Source organism: Palaemon carinicauda, chromosome 26, assembly GCF_036898095.1.
Source record: "Palaemon carinicauda isolate YSFRI2023 chromosome 26, ASM3689809v2, whole genome shotgun sequence".
NCBI lineage: Eukaryota > Metazoa > Arthropoda > Malacostraca > Decapoda > Palaemonidae > Palaemon > Palaemon carinicauda.
In genome coordinates, this window is record NC_090750.1 from 98,066,507 (window position 1) to 98,084,582 (window position 18,076).

Below are 18,076 nucleotides of genomic sequence, written 5' to 3' on the forward strand. Positions count from 1 at the left end.
TTTAATAGCTCTCCAGGTGATTATGATTGAGTGATTTATGATGAAACAAACTAGGTTTCTGAGACATGAAACATTTTTCCACAAACTCACTAATAATAAAATGAGTGGCCTCTTAACCCATCAATCTCATTCCCCCTGGGAAGTGGGAATATTTGGTTAATACATACCTGAGGGGCCTGAGGTGAGGTTTGTAGTGAGACTACATTTTCCCTCTTCTGTCACAAAAAAGACCAGTGATCCTGGGAACATCCCTATCCATTTTGTGCCCATATTTGAATTACAGGTTAATATAAAGAAACTATAATTTTTGCTGATGTACTGATTATTGTTTTTGTACCTTCATGAAACAATATGATGCAAAGAGTCCTTTTAAAATTAAACAAACAATCGTTTATTCCTAGTAACAATATATATAAGCAGAAATCACAGAGCTATCAGAAAGTGATAATACCACTCATACCAATAAGCAGAATTAGCAGTTTAATGTAAATTTTAAGACACTTGCTCTATTCACATGGCTAAAACAATTTGTAGCAACAGCACAAATATAAATATGAAAGCTTATAACATAAATCAATCCTAATTCTGTGCAGCTTCACTTGGACTTGATGAAGAATCTGATTTTAAAAGTTTCAGCTTCTTAAATAAACGGCTGACTTCTTCTTTTGGATAAGGTTTTGTTACTAAGCATGTTGGGATATCCTCCGGTTGTTCTATCCACAATTTATGATCAACAACAGCTTCCTTTAATTTTTCTGAAAGATTACGGAGCTTCGTTTCACTTTCAATGCCTAGGACAACCTGGGAGATTAAAAAAGAAAGCATAAATTTGAGAACTCATGCAAAAGTCCAAGGCTTTAAAACTGAAAAAAAGAACAGACATAAAACTTTCTTAGATACAAACTCATCATGTTTACTTTACAAATTCCATTACTATTGCTCTGCATTTTAACTTCATCACGAATTGTTGATTAGGAACAAGTGAAATGGGTATAACACATTTGTTAGTTTTTAGGAGAAAACATAATCACAAAGGTAAGCACCTAATTATACTTCCAATACCTCTTCACTTCTTTGCTCTATCAGCAGAACTAAGTGAAGTTAAGCCAATCAGTTGAGTTAGGGATAGGCACTCTGTAGCATGAAACCTAATGTAAATATTATAAAAACATCTACTGGTTGACACCATCACAGGTCATTTTGCAGCTGCAAGGTTCATTACAATGATTACGCTGGTATAACTTCATTTATATTATTATCAAAAGGGAGGAGAGTAACCATTTCAATGAGTCAGACGATTCTTAAGGAGCTGACCCAAATAAATTCAGGAAAAAATATATCTAAGTGATGTAAAAATAAAATAGGGATAAAAACTTTATAATACTAAAAATAATAAAAACAGAAACTCCTTATCTTCTAAAAACTCTAAACTCCCTAAAAAGATGTTATATAGCTACAGTAGTGTAACACTTATCTATTGAAGTGAGAACATTAAAAACCCATGGGTTAATCTAGTAGTACCAATACTCAATGTTAAATAATCTATCAACTGTGCTAAATTTGCTTTCCAGGAGAGCCTCCCCACAACAGATATCTAAAACCCTACCCTAGAGGAATGGAGCGTCATCATAAACCATACACATAATTTCAAGTCCAGATAATTAGTGACTGGATTTGTCGGTATCAGCATCACCTCAATGTGCAGACACTATGCCACGTTCAGATAATACACCCCAACTGAGAGTGCTGGAAAAAATAATTATAAGTCCAAGGACAATACCACAAGAGCATGAATTAAAGCAGTAGTGTATGAGTTTTTTAATTTATCCCAAAATCTCCCATTGGGCCAATTTTAGAATGAGTATTGTTTACTTCAAAAACTTCAAGAGGAAATCACTCTTATATGCTTCAACCAGCCATCACTAACACAGTTTCTTTAACTCAAATCCTTTAAATAATGCAGTTGGAGCATGGAATAATCTTAATTACCTCCGAGGCGGGATCCAAAACAATTTATCTGGTAATCAATTTAAACTCAATAAAAAGGTAAATAGACACAAATTGGTTAAATGAAAAATCGGAGATTCCCTTCACCTAACACACCTTTATTCTTACAAAATACACTTATCTTCATATGGTCATCTTCACAGGGTACACAAAATTCAAAAATAAACAAAGGGTTAGTCAAAATTTAAAACATAAAGAGATTCGACATATAACATCGATAATCCCATGGATGAAAGGAGTTAGTCAAATGCATAAAATACAACAGGACCAATGATCTACTTGATTGTCCCATGAATTAAGGGGTTTAGTCAGACGCGTGGATGATGATTGATTGAATAGTGTCTAATGTCCATAAGATTATAAAAAAATCAAAATAATGATATCTAAATCACAACAAACTCCGCACACATGCCCAAATATTCTAAGCCAGACAGTTATCTAGAACCAAAGGAATTACAGCTTACTCTAATGCGGAACGTGGCCATATAGTAACTCGCATCTTATAGATCCCAATGGGAATGTGGCCACATAGTGACACCTCCTCAACTCCCGTGTTAAAGGAATGTGGCTATATAGTGAAGCCTCTTAAACTCACGTGTGCTCTAAACTGGTTAATTGTTGAGGTCAATTGTGGCTCCTTGTGACCGCTAATATCCGTATAACGGGAACCTTTTCACTGCTATAGGTTGGTTTCATCTTTTGGTTCTATGAGGTCAGAGAGAGGTAATGTTCACAGAGAAGGTCCACAAGAGCTTGACTTTAGTTCAATGTTCTGCACGGCCTATCGTCGTAGAGTGTCAAGTTTGAAAAAGACAGGTCGTTCACCTCTCCCCAAACAGAAGACTATTATTAATAAAGGGATGGAGATTTAATAGCTCTACAAAGCTGGTCCAAATAAGTTCGGGAGATAAAATACTACTGTGTGTGTATATGAATATATATATACACATATATGTATATATATACATATATATATATGTATATATACATATACAGTACATACATATACATAAATACATATATATATATATATATATATATATATATATATATATATATATGTATATATACATATACAGTACATACATATATATATATATATATATATATATATATATATATATATATATATATATATATATGTATATATACATATACAGTACATACATATATATATGTATATATACATATACAGTACATACATATATATATGTATATATACATATACAGTACATACATATACATAAATACATACATATATATATATATATATATATATATATATATATATATATATATATATATGTACATATATGTAAATGTATATATACATATATGTAAATGTATATATACATATATATAAATGTATATATACATATATATAAATGTATATATACATATATATAAATGTAATAAACACACACACACACACACACACATATATATATATATATATATATATATATATATATATATATATATATATATATATATAAAGTTAAATATTATTGATAGAAAATTAAAGTTATGAAATAAAGCCTACAATAAATAGGTATTCAAATGTTATCTATTAAGCCTGTTTCATAAAAATGTTAAAATCTTAAAAACATAGAAATACTCAGAGTCAAATAAAATGTCAAATAGTTTTCTAACCATTACATAAATTTCAAAGTGTTTTAAAAACACCTCATTCCAAAAGCATATGTTGCATAGGTAAAATTGTGTCACACTCACTGCACTTGGGGACAGTTTCCTGAGGTGTACACATTAAAAATCCATGCATCGGTTTTGTATGACCAATACGCAATCTTGCCAAAATTGACTCCATTCTTCTATCCTTCTGACATGATGACCCACACGAAGCTAGGAATCTGTCTAGGTATTGTCACACTGCCTCATTGTTCATGGCTGATTCAATGGTATAGGGAGAACAGTTTATTACAAAATTATTGGAGAAACGATTGGCTTTATTTGCTTTAATTTATTGTTATTTGACTGATTATTCCAGATTGATTGCCATTTTACTACTTTAGTTGGATTTATGATAGTTATATAATCTTTAAAGGGCAGTTTAATGTTCTTTCATGGCAAATGAATAGATGATTAAGCAGCATCAGCCAGCCAAGGAACCCTTTAATTTTCAATACTAGTTGGTTCCAATGCATGTAACCTTTTAAAGATTCTATAACAATTCTTGAATCAGTATAGAGGACAAACTTATGATGAACTCCATCTTTAAATTGTTTTTATAATGCCAATTACTAGTAAAATTACGGATAATTCAAATGTGAATACTAATGCTTCACTAGGTAGTAACTGTTGACTTATTTTATCCGAGGATACTGCAGTGCTATACAGCCAGCACCCATAGAAGATCTAGAACCATCAGTATATGCAGAATAATGAAGTTGTTTTCTTTTAATACGTTCCAAGGCGTGTTGTTTGTGGTGACTTGGAGTATGGCTTTATTTCTTTGATATTTGAAAAAGAAGAGAGCACATTTTTGTTTACTTAATGATCCCAGGTGGAGATAACGGATTTTGAGCAAAGCGAAAAATCTACTTTTGGGTGAGATAGCCATGTCGTCCTGATGGAAGGTTCCTTTAGGCAGCTTTCTAAGGGATATTTGACTACAGTGATACTCCCAGAGTATTGACCACAGGTCTCCAGAATTCTAACTCCTGGCACGAGTATCCTTAAAATAACTCTTAAGGATATCGCATAATATCAGGGGACGTATTTCTTGATTCGACACATGGCAATCTTCACCCTGAATAGAGTTTTCACTCTGAGGGGGAAGAGTGGCGAATTTGAAGGGGAGCCGTCATCAAGGTTACCTGGTGGATCCCCTCCCAGTACCACCCCGGCGAACTATTCCTTGTTGCAATTAAGCATGGATAGCCGCAGATAGAGTAGTTTCGGGTGGGATTTGTTACATATATGTATACTCCTTTTTTAGAAAGGAGGGTGGGTCCATCAGGACGACATGGCTATCTCACCTAAAAAAATAGATTTTTTGCTTTGCTTAAAATCCGTTTTTTGGGCTCAGCCATGTCGTGCTGATGGAAGCTTACCAGAGAATTAACTTGAAAATACTATATCTGTGGGTTTGTATAAGTGCCTTTACTTTGAATGAGTTCCTTATATGGTTTCCTAGACCTTTATATATGACTGTACCGTTATTTGTCATATCCACTAAGCTTGGAACTAGCTTAGGGCTTCCTGCCCCCTGCAGGGAAAGTGTTGACTTTGACTATAAGGATTCAAAGTTTGTATCTCCATAGGGACGGACGGTATATCTTAGAGATTACCCTTTATCCCTTGGAAATCTGTACTCAGATTTCAAGTTGGGCCCTTCCAGGGTTTAATTAAAACTAGTATGCTTTATTCGTCTGTTACTGAGATAGCAGCAATAAGACGCAAATACGTTCAGTATTTTACCTTGTAGCTAAATTATCAACTGTAGTTACAATCAGGTATGAATCTGATCCGGCATTGAAAACACATCAGGGTCCATATTTTTCTCCTTTTGGGAAAATATATAATTTCATCAAAATGATGCCACTCAATGGAGATGTGAAACCAAATCTGACTGACTTGTACAGATTTTGGGAATGCATGAACACCGTGACGCAACGTTCACTCGGCACTGGTGTTATCGGTCAGATATTCACCTATGTGGAACAGTGTGTTAATCATAGTTATGATTTGCACTTGAGGGTAAATGTACCCATGCACCTGATGCACTGGAAAGTCCCAAAGCAGTTCACTGTTCGTCGCAGGCTTAGACGACGGGTTATTTAGAACTATCCGCCGCCACCACAACATGTCTTATCTTATGTACTTGCTTCAAATAGTGTTGGGAGAAGTTCCGTGAAAAAGCAATTTTCTTAGGATCATGAACTGCGGGTGAGCTGTCAGGATCCGTTCTGCGAATAAGTAGGTGAGCACTGCTCTCAGTTATTTTATGGATAGATTTTTCATCCTGAGGTATTGCCTTGGAAAGGCTGTCCTTCCTTGAAGTCTGAAGTTCTATGAAGATAGATCTAAGACCCCCTAATGGGCATAGGGAGACATCTTCCTTCAGTGGGCAGACTCACCAAGGACCCCACCTTTTGGTGGGCAGCCCGTTTTGGCGAGAAAAGTCAGATCGGGAAAGGATTCAGTTCTCCCACTTCTGTGAACTGAATATGGCCTATATTTCATTAACTCTAGCCCCTGAGGCTATTGCAAACAAAAAACTGACTTTCTATATTAGCTCTTTTAGAGTACAATCCTTATTGTTTAGGTTTGAAGCATAGTGTAAGACTTTGACCAACGACCCTGTAATGGGCTTTAGAGGGGTTGTCGGCTTGGGTCTAGTGTGTGCTTTGGTACCTTAAAAAAGGTTTCGCTTATGAGGTTTGTCTCAAAGGTGTATAGAAGAGGTCTAGTCAAGGCCGACTTACACGTGGTTATCGTAATGGAAGTCAGGCCTCGTTAAGTAGGTAAAAGAAGAAAGACAGAAACCTTTCACGAGGGGTGCCCCTTCCTTCCAAGACAATTCACATTGTCTCCTGGTTGGACTTGACTTGTACTGTACAATGAAGTCGGTCACATTCTTCGAGATCCCGAACTTTTGTTCGCTGTTAGGGCGAAAAAATCCTGAAATGCAGGTTGTTGGTTCTTGGGGATGAAATGTAACAACTGACTTCTGCACCAGATTTGATAAAGCTGGGTACGGCAGAAGAAACAGCTACAGTTTCAATTCTAGAATTAGAGGAAGCCAATTGTTTTTGGGCCATTTGGGGGCCACTACAGGAGCTGTTCCTTTGTAGGATACTAGCTTGTCGAGGGCTTTTAGCAGGAGATTGGTTGGTGGAAGCAGATACATTCGATTCCATCCGTTCCAGTCGAAAGACATGACGTCTATCGCTTCTACTTAAGGTTCTCGTAAGGGGCTACTAGTTCTTGTTGTCGCTCGTTGCGAAGAGGTCAATCTGCAGTTCCGGGACTTTTATTGAGAATAAAGGAGAATGGGTCTACGTCTAGGGACCATTCTGTCTCTATCGCCTTTCACCTGGAGAGAGATCCGCCTTCACATCGCGGAACCCTTGAAGGTGAACTGCTTGATAATGCCATCTACTCTTCCTTGCCAGGTGGAGGATGGCTAGCATCACATGGTTTATGTGAGGTGAACTCGAGCCTTATGGATTAGACATATTACTATCACCTCGTTGTTGAGAGCCAATCTCATGTGGACTGTTCTGCGAGGGGATAGTCTCCTCAATGTCAGGAGGACTGTCATATCCTCTAAGATGTTGATGTGAAAGTTTTGAACTGGAATGATCAATTTCTTGCCCTTTCTTTTCATACGGATGGCCTCCCCGTTCTTTCAGGGAGGTTTCCGTGTGTATCACCACTGGTGTTTGTGGTGGTTGCAAGAAAATTGTCTGTGCTAGGCTCTTATTCATTGATCACGGCCTCAGTAGGGTGCGCGATCGGGTCGGTGTCAACCTTGTCGATCTCTTCGAGCATTTGATGCGTATCTTCTCCAGACTCCTGGCGCATTCTTTGGCTGTGCTTCTTGGCACCTGATCTGCCACTATTGCGAACCGGAGAGAGCCCAGTGCTCTTTCCTGTTGGCATTTTGAAATCCTCTCGTGTTGGATTGGTCTCCTGACAGATACCTCTATTTTTCTCCTCTTCTTTAATAGAATGGAGAGGTGTTGTGACTGCAAGTTCCCATGGATTCACAACCATTGAAACTTGTGAGCTGGAGAAAAGCGAGACTTCTAGCGACTGGTCTTGAGGTCCAGGTGTTCCAGGAACTGGATCACCATTCCGGCCGCTTGCAGACAAGTAGTCTTGGATGCTGCCCGCTTTCGCCAATCGTCCAGGTATGCTACTACCTGTACTCCTTTGGAGCGTAGGTGCTGGACGATCGTGTCCGGGAATTTTGTGAATACCTTTGGCGCTATATTTAGTCCAATGAAGACAAATTCTGTCTTCTGTAGCCTGAATCCTAGGTAGGAGGAGGAGGGGCGACTGACTGGTAAGTGCCAGCAAGCATCTGCCAGGTCTATTGGTAGAAAAAGGTCTTTATGTGTTGCAATGTAAGCATCCGGAACTTGTTATTCTCAATGAACTTGAGTGGAGACAAGTCTAGAATGACTCTGGGTTTGTCCGAATCTTTCTTGGGAACACAAAACAGCCTTCCCAGGAATTTTGATGGACTTCGCTTTTCTCATTACCTTCTTATTCAAGAGTTCTGAGGTATATTCTTCCAATAAGGAGGGTGGAGTGTTGGAAGAATTTTGGAAAAGTGGGGTAGATTTTTGTTCCATTTCCAACCAAGTCCAATCATAATTTGGCTGTGGACCAGGGATCGAAGGTCCAACGATCCCGAAAGTGGAAAAGTCCGCCTCCTACCTGGAACCTCTCATTATTTAGAGGTTCCGGAGGACTTGTTTCTGTGACCGCGTCCTCCTCCACCCTTGGGGGGTTTCCGGAGGATCCTCTTTATGGGCCCTTGCCTTTGTAGGTCCAAAAGGTGGTCGACTGCCTTTCAAAGCCTGGATTAAACACAGGTGACTGGCTACCAGCTGTTCAGGGACCATCTGGAAGGTGGTTTGCGGCGGGGCTACCATTTGAGGCACCGTGGTCATGGTCACGGTCAGAAATTGTGCAGTTCTAAAAATAATTTCCTCTTTGAGGACATGCCCCACTTTTGGAGCAGGTTCCCATTCTCCGTGGTGGCTTTGGTAATGACCTCTTGGACCATTTCCAGTGGGAAAGGGTCTATGCCCCAGATACATGATGAAATCAGTTTTCTGGGTTCGTGTTTCACCGTTGATGCGGCAAACACATGGTCTCTACCAGTCCTTTTTTGACCTGAGAAAAAACCTACCAATCCATCATAAGGGTGGGGCGTTACTAAAGGCCTGCACACATTTCTTAAGCGGTTCTGACGAGACAGGGAGGTAATGAGTTTATCTTTTGTCTCCTGTTCCCTTCTCAAGGGATGATTTGGTTCTTGTTAAACTGCTGACCTGCTATCTCTGGATCCAACTTCAAGACGGAGAAGGTTAGATGTACTTCTTTCCACTTCACCTCGCAGGTGGGCATAGCTAGAGACCTTTCTCTAGGATTGGGCAGGGTTTGCCCTCTTCGCCTGCTCTTCTAACACAGTCTAGGGCCTTCCCCGAAAGGGAGGAAGGCTCATGAGGAAGGAGCAATGACAGTTGGATGCTTCTTGTTCACTGCTGAGACTTTGGAGCTATATCCGGCCCCTTTCTGGGTCTTGGTAAGGATGGCTTGGGCCTTGTCATGTTCGAGGAAAATGACTTCCTTCGGTATAGCCTCTTCGCGGGGTGTAGGTTCATCTCGTAGTCTCACGAAGCAATCTGGGTACGCTGAAAGCTGGGCCAGAATTGAAGCTCTTCAAGGGGATTGGGCCCCAACTTCTAGGAGATATAAAGCTTCCTATTCAACCTGGGCATGTGTTCTGTCTACCCCCGAGGGTTGGTTAGGAACAGTGAGGGAGGTCAGATATTTTAAGGGGCTTAACAGAGCCCCTGGAAGCGCCAGGGCGTTTCCTTCTTTGTACCTTTCTTTCCTCTCTTTGAGATCTTGCTTATTCTCCCCTCGTTCCTTCCGGAACAGTGTCAGCATCTGGTGGATCGACTCTAGAAGCGTTTCGTTCCTGCCAAACTGTCTAGCCAGTTGGGGAGTTGGGGTTGAAGAGGTTGATGGCATAAGTTAATATGCCGGCACAGTGAGGTGAGGTACCTCAGTCATCGACGAAACGGATCCTTCTTCCTCCATGGGTGGTTGAACTACTCCTTATACAGGGCCTTCTTGCAGTAGGTCCTGTCTGGTGTCAATGGATGCCTCTGGCATCCGATCTTGGTGGATGTCCAAGCCTTGTAGTGCCTATTGATGTCCGTGTCCACCGTCCATTGGATAGAGGGAGGCTGGACAGGCACAAACGTATTTGATTGAGCCTTAGGGAATAGTAGGCACTTCAAAATATGTTAGTTAGTCAAGGTCCCTGAAAGTTCTTCTGGAAGCCTCATACTCACCGTTGTTGGGTTTCCCTTGCTGTAACCCTTGACTCCATAGTGTCAGGGATGTCTTTTATAAAGCCGTTGGTCAGCAAGGTCAAACGATTGGAGTGACCTTTCGGGTCCCAGAACCTCATGGATCCAGATACGATGCGGCAGGGGCATATGACCCGTACATCGTATGCCCACAAAAGTTCTTACTCTTGTGGTTGCAGAACACCCTTGTACACTTCGCCATCAACTCCTCCTGTAAGGAAGAGAAGGGTGAATGAGTATTAGGTTGTTTATACTATTGAAATAATATATGCTAAAAATACGGGTTCCAGTACCTCAGGGATCTAAATACGATGCAGCGGGGAGCATGAGACCTGCACATCTTGTGGCCATAAAAGGTCCTACTTTTGTGGTTGCAGGACAGGGCTACACATTTCACCTTGCCCTCCTCCTGTAAGGAAGGAAAGAGTGAAATGAGTATGGGATAATTTATCATACTGATAAATATTCAAATGTAGTAAATGGTAATCATTACTATTATAATTATAGCTTAGGATAGTAAGCTAGAAAGGAAATAGGAAAGACACATATCTGTGTTTCCTGTCCAGGCAATTGCTGTGACCTCCCTCACTATTAATATTTTAAAATTTCCTTATTAGGGATATACAGTATAGGGTGGAATAGCTCTCGTACGTAGAGCTGGAGTCAGTGTATACTAGCACTAACTCTCCCACAAGTGAATATTAATACTGTAGGGTAAAGATTTTATGTTTTGATGACCCAGGATACATCAGAATGTCGAAGGAATGCTTCACTTCAACATTTGCTTAGCAGTCTCAACAATGGACTGTGAAAGGACACACAGAATATGTTGGGAAATCATACTACTGTATATTATATACTGTAGTTTTGTAACTGCTGTATTTCTATACTGCAGGAATACTGGCTACTGTATAGTCTTATACTGTAGTTCTGCTGGCATACTACTGGCTAGGCTAGTACCTGGTGGCACTAGCCGACAGAGAAAGAATGGATAGAAGGGCTACCGTATTATTATAGTTTAGTACAATAATAATTGTTGTAGGGACAACTGTCTCTACTGCCTTCTTTCCAGAATGAGGATTCAAATGGAAAGGGAAAGAATGTATTCATTCTAGCTTCCATCCAGCCACAAAATCTGTTGCCAGCTGCACTGCCAGTTACAGGCTTTGTGGATGGCAGTCCAAGAGAGGACTGAAGAATACTCAAAGTTGTAATGGGTCTCCCACCGGCAGCCGTCATGGCCGGCACAATCTTTCCCGGAGCCTTGCTTCCATTAGGGGAAAGGTCGAAGCGGCAATCTAGCCGCCTTTGTAGGAGCCCCGGCCGGCATCGTAATCAGCCCGGCAAGCGGGGAGATTGTAGAATACCGGCCACAGATGTTGTGAGGGCCAGGCCGTCACTAAAGGACAGAAGGGGAAGGGTAAGGGTCTCATAATTTTGCTGTCAGCAGCAAAACAAGGAAACATAGTTTCCTATGCCGGCGCCGTCTTGGGTGGTAGAAGAATAACGATTCCTCAGCCTAAGACATTGCTGGATATAAGACATGTCTTCTAGATCACAAGGGAGAAGGTGGCGGCAACTGTACTACGACTTTCAGTTGTGGACTAGCGAAGCCAGGTTTCCCATGCCAGCAACTATGAAACCGGCAGGGGAATGACTAATCCCCTATCGGTAGAGTTGCCAACAACAAGACTGAATACTCTGAGTTACTGTCGTAAATCAAAGCCGGGATACTCACCGGCTAAGAGAAAAGATAGAAACACTATGCCAGTCAAGCCGGAGTACACTAGTCCATAACAAGACCAAAGATAGGGTTGCCGCCTAATGGCGGCACTCAGAGGGAAGAGGGTTTATCATTAACTCTCTAAAAGAGACGAGTATCGAATTATGTAGTAATTCTAGGAGATGTGCTATCTCCGATTGAATAAATAAAACGATACAAAAGGATAAACGGGGATAACGTTATGAAAGTATACTAAAACGTATTAGGCTAGCCTAAGTCGAGTCTGGATCTCGGTTATGTTATGTCACCGAGGCCCTATCGTATACAATCGAAACGTTTAACAGAAGAGGAAATATTACATGTGTAATCTTATCTTCACTAGTATAATTTGCCTAAATAGCTATAATTCATTAAAGCTAAATACCGGGGACGTCGTACTACTAACTAAATAAAGCGTCTATGGCATACGACAGCGGTCCAAAATGGCCGCCTCCGGTGATGGCTCTGCTCCACTAAACACATCTAAATTATGCTAATTTAACTGTGAGAAGGGAGCCAAAAATTATACATAGGAAAGATTAAATACTCAACTTTCCAGAGGATGAAGATGCTGGAGATTGCATAGTAATAATCCTTGAAATAGTAACAAAACCGAGAGCAGTTGGGAGATACACTGTGCTTAATTCGCTACTACAAAAGGAATAGTTAGCCAGGGTGGTACTGGGAGGGGATCCACCGGGTAACTTTGATGACGGCTCCCCTTTAAATTCGCCACTCTTCACCCTCAGAGCGAAAACTCTATTCGGGGTGAAGATTGCCATGTGTTGTATCCAGAAATACGTCCCCTGATATTATGCGATATCCTCAAGAGTTATTTTAAGGATACTCGCGCCAGGAGTTAGAATTCTGGAGACCTGTGGTCAATTCTCTGGGAGTATCACTGTAGTCAAATATCCCTTAGAAAGCTGCCTAAAGGAACCTTCCATCAGCATGACATGGCTGAGGCCAAAAAAGAGAGGGTTGAATACAGTTTATTCTCATGTTTATAGAATAGATGATAGTAACCTATTTGCTCTTATGAGGAATGGTGCTTCATGATTGTTTATAAATATATTGCTTTGGTTGAAGAGCTTCTTTGTTGGGGAATTGGTGAATATGATATTTAATCTACTTGGCATTGTTACAGAATCTTGATTTAAGGACAAGTGTGGTTTCCCACTTTTATATTATGCCGAGATATTTGAGGAATATCTAAAGGCTCCAATACAAATTCTCAGACCTTGAGTGTTTATTGCATCTAAAGACTTTAAAGTTATAGTAACGAGTACGTAAATACACAAAAATAAGCAAAACTGCTATCAAACAAAATACGAATATACAGCAGTTTTATTTCAACATAAAGTACACAGTAAGTAATAAAACTAAAAACATATTTATGACTTCATGTGCATACTGTACTACCAACAAAATTTTTAATTCATATTAACCTTTATGATATGTATAGTTGCAATAACAACTAAGTTTACCTGAAGTGTTATAACTATTAACTAGGATTTTGTTCATTAGTTGCAATAGTTATAAATTGTAACTAGTTTTAGAAGTTTTATTTTTTCTAAGATAATTTTTGACAGTATATTTCATTTTGATTTAAATCATGATTTTTTTTTTACTGTGAGATACTACAGAAACTGCACCTCTACAGTCAAAAGTACTACTACTATATATGCTCCTAGTCTGAAGCCAGCATCAGATTTGAAGCCATCAGTGTATATAAAAGTCGATCCCCTATGTTATCCATGGTCCATAAAGAGACCTGGCTTTTAGGTCAGTCTTATTCTTTTTAATAACAGTAGATTATTTACAAAAAGATATCTTTGGTAATCTCCATGGAGAAAGTTATGATATCTTAAACGGGAGCACATTATTTCTAGATATATTTAGACTGTTTACTAATGATTTTATGCAAAAATCATAAGGTTGAGAAGATTTTGGGTGCAACTCAAATATCTACAATGCAGTTTGATAGGCTAACCTAAACCAATACCGAACAATAGAAGACTTTTGGTAAAGGTCGAAAGGTAATTCTCAAGCGTCAACAAGGAGGCTTGGGATAGGCGAAGTTCTAAAATCGTTAATTGGCTTAGGATGGCTGAGGAGTATATTTCACACCCATAGCTAGTTTTTGAAAATATTAAAGTTTTGCAATCAGTGCCCATGACATATGGGACAAAACTTTTTAAAGATTCAGAGCCTCAAGACATTTTACTTTCAAGACTTCTATGAAGAATCCATGTCAGCCAGCAATCAAATACTAACCACAAAAAATATAGCCTCACTTACATATGGGATCCGTTGACTTTTAATGAACATATCCAAGTCTGAATGTACTCCCAGAATACGACACGTGGACAACAACAGTTTTGCTATGTCATAAACTTAAATCCATTCATAATTGTCATAAACTTGAATCCATTCATAACAGCCCAGTGAATAATCTTTTCAATTGAAAGTTGTAGTTTTCTCTCAACCATTGCCATTCTAGCTCCAGCAAATGATATGGAGAGATCATCTACAAATAGTGTTGAGAGAACATCTTGGGGAATGACAGAGGATATCCCATTAATGGTTAATGCAAAATAATAGGGTTACACTTAGCACACTACCCTGAGGAATTCCTTCTTCCTGAATTTTCCTCTCGGACAGTTTCACCTACTCTAACTTGAAAAAATCTATGTGAAACAAACGTTTGAATGTACAATGGTGGTTCTCCTCTCAAACCCAAATTATGAATGGTTTTAAGAATGCCATGTCTCCATGCAACTTCATATACTTTTTCAAGACCGAAAAAGATTGTTATATGATGCCCTTGTAAGCAAAGGCTTTACAAATAGAGGACTCAAGTCATACCAACAGATCAGTCATTGAGTGCACTTTTCTAAATCCACATTGGATAGGAGGTAAAATCTTCTCCATGATCTTCTACAGTGGAACCTCTACATACGATTGTTTTTACATACTTATTTTCCAACATCCAAAGTAAAATTTGATCAAATTTCTGTCTCGACACCCGAAGTCTTGCTCCAACATACGACGTAGATCGTACGCGTAGAATTTTCTCGAAGCGTCGATCGTAGTTTCTTGTTTACGCCGGTAAACGGCAGCACATCGGAGGGACGGCAATTGAGCGTCGCCTTGATCAGTCCTCTCATCTCGTGCGCATCGTGTGGTTGTTCTCTATTCACTCAGTTATTAACAGTGTTTTTTATGTTCCTTTTCTCACGTTTCATTTTTTATTTTACTTATAATCATGGGTCCTAAAAAGCTTAGTTTCGGTTCAGGAAGTAGTAGTGGTGAGAAAAGGAAGAAGTCAATGCTTTCATTAGAACTAGAACAAGAAAAAATAGAAAAGCACGAGCGAGGTGTGCGTGTTAGCAATCTGACTAAACAATATGGCCGGAATATGTCTACGATCTCGTCGATCCTAAAACAGAAGGCAGCCATTAAAGCAGTGAAACCATCGAAGGGGATCACCATTATTTCTAAATGTCGTAGCCCTACTCTGGAAGAGATGGAACGCCTTTTGTTGATCTGGATAAAACACAAGGAGATTGTTGGCGATACGATCACTGAAACGATAATTTGTGAGAAGGCCAGTGCTATCTATTGTGACTCGAAGGCGGCGGGCTCTGGGGGTGACGCGGGGGAGAGTTCAACCGATCCTACAACGGAGGAATTCAAGGCGTCTCGAGGTTGGTTCGAGAAATTTAGGAAACGGACCGGGATTCATTCAGTTGTTCGGCATGGAGAGGCTTCAAGTTCGGACACCAAGGCTGCTAATGATTTTGTTAAAAAGTTTGGAAGGATCGTGGAGGAGGAAGGCTACATAGAGCAGCAGGTTTTCAACTGTGATGAAACCGGTCTGTTTTGGAAAAAGATGCCTAGTCGAACATATATTACCGCCGAAGAGAAGAAAATGCCTGGACATAAGCCTATGAAGGATTGATTGACTCTTGCGCTTTGTGCCAACGCCAGCGGGGACTGCAAAATAAAGCCGTTATTAGTTTACCATTCCGAAAACCCTAGGGCATTTAAAGCACATAGAATTAATAAAGACCTGCTACATGTTATATGGCGTTCTAATTCTAAGACTTGGGTCACTATGCATATCTTTGTGGAATGGGTAAACGTATTTTTCGGTCCTGCTATCAAGAAGTACCTTAAGGAGAGGAATTTGCCTTTGAAGTGCTTGCTTTGTTTGGACAATGCACCCGCTCACCCACAGGACTCGGAAGATGATATCATCGACGAATACAAATTCATCAAAGTGTTGTATCTTACACTGAATACCACCCTTATCCTCCAGCCCATGGACCAGCAAGTCATCTCTAATTTTAAGAAGCTCTACACCAAGCACTTATTTAAGCAGTGCTTTAATGTCACGCAAAGCACCAACTTAACTTTGCGTGAATTTTGGAGGAGCCACTTTAATATCATGCACTGCTTAAAGATCATAGATCAGGCTTGGGAGGGAGTAACTCGTCGGACACTGAATTCAGCTTGGAAGAAGCTTTGGCCTGATGCTGTTGCTCCCAGAGATTTCGAAGGTTTTGGCCCCGAGCCTGGACCTGTGCTTGCCGTCGAGGAAGACGTCGAAGAGATTGTATCCCTTGGCAAGTCCATGGGTCTGGAGGTGGATGAAGATGACATCACCGAACTCGTCGATGAGCATCATGAAGAGCTCACCACCGAGGAACTCAAGTTGCTGCAAGCCATGCAGCATGATGAGTTCAAAGCACAGTTGAGTGAGTCAGAGGAGATCGAGGAGGTAGGTCACATCTTAGGTACGGCTGAAATAAAACAGATGTTGGCATATCATCAACACGTGGTTGATTTCATCAATAAGCATCACCCATAGAAACTTCAGGTTTGCTGTGTAGTTGCGCAGTTCGATGATGTTTGTTTAACACACTTTAGAAAAATTCTCAAAAGCCGTACCAAGCAACTTTCTCTCGATAGTTTCTTTAAAAAATCTACGAAACGGTCTAGTGATCATGATGAAGAGAAAAAAAGTAAAGCAAAGAAAAGTTAAGACCGAATTGAGTGAAAGTTTCGCAAATTAAAAATAGAAAAGAAAAAAAATGTAAAAAAAAAATATAAAATATAAAAATGAAAATAAAAAAAAGGCTAAGTTAGGTTAAAGTTCACGTAGTGTAAGTTAGAGTAAGTTACGGTACGTTATCGCAGTCGCCGTCTCTACCTCCTCGCTGATCTTTCGTCTCCTCCTGCGTAGCAATCCCTACACCTGCGCTGGCCTGTCTCTATGGTAAAGTGTTAATAAAAACCCCTTTTTTATTTATTATTTCTTTATTATTCTGTTTTAGATATTTCTGTATTACGTATTCAATTGTGTTAATGTTATGTGTAATTATGTGTAGCAATTTATTAAGGAGTTATCAAGGGTTTTTAGGCTGAGGAACGAATTAAACAAATTACAGTGTATTCTTATGGGAATATTTGCTCCAACATACGATCGTTTTAACATACGAAGCAGCTCACGAAACGAATTAAGATCGTATGTAGAGGTATCACTGTATAAGCAAGATGTAAATGCAACTGGTCGATAGTTTGCTACTAAAAACTTATCCTTACCAGGTTTTAAAAATACTAGAATAACGGCTAGTTCCTAAACACTTGTATAACTGATTATGCCATATTCGGTTAATAATGCTTAAAATAAATAACTTATTATTAACAGGCACATGTTTAATCATTGCATGTGGAAATGCATTGAGTCCGGGCGCTATATCATTGCAAGTAGCAAGTGCGGAAGAAAATTCCATTTTAGTAAAAAGGAGCTTTGTATGATTCCTTTTCTATTGCAAAATTTGTCATTTTCCATTCTTCAATGCTTCTATGCTGATGACCAGGAGCTGCTTCACGCTTGCATGATACATTGGAGAAATTATCGGTAAAAGCATTACTATCCTCAGTTGCTCCAATCACACTGACCATTCACCTTCAACACTGGTGGTGGGTTGTGCGTAAATTTGCCAGCTATCTTTTTTACTATCCTCCATACAGAAGACGGTGATATTCTAGGAAACAACGAGATATATCCAAGACCTAACTTCTTAGTATGCTTTATATTTTTGTTAATATTAACAAATTCTCCTTTGTACAGCATCTGCACAATAGTGTCAAATATTTTCTTGTGGCTCTGTGCAGGGCAGTTACATATGAAGACCACCAGGGGACTGGTCACTGT

At 39.5% G+C, this 18,076-nt stretch overlaps 1 protein-coding gene across 1 annotated transcript in view; it reads right to left on the bottom strand.

Annotated features, from left to right (window-relative positions):
• Window positions 1-304: 304 nt before the first annotated feature.
• The window catches only part of LOC137619717 (putative peptidyl-tRNA hydrolase PTRHD1), a 131,913-nt gene continuing 114,141 nt past the window's right edge, over window positions 305-18,076 (bottom strand). Inside the window, exon 3 of the mRNA XM_068350006.1 lies at window positions 305-801. Coding sequence (XP_068206107.1) covers window positions 580-801 — 222 coding nt within the window. The 3' untranslated portion in view covers window positions 305-579. The remainder of the gene's footprint in view (window positions 802-18,076) is intronic.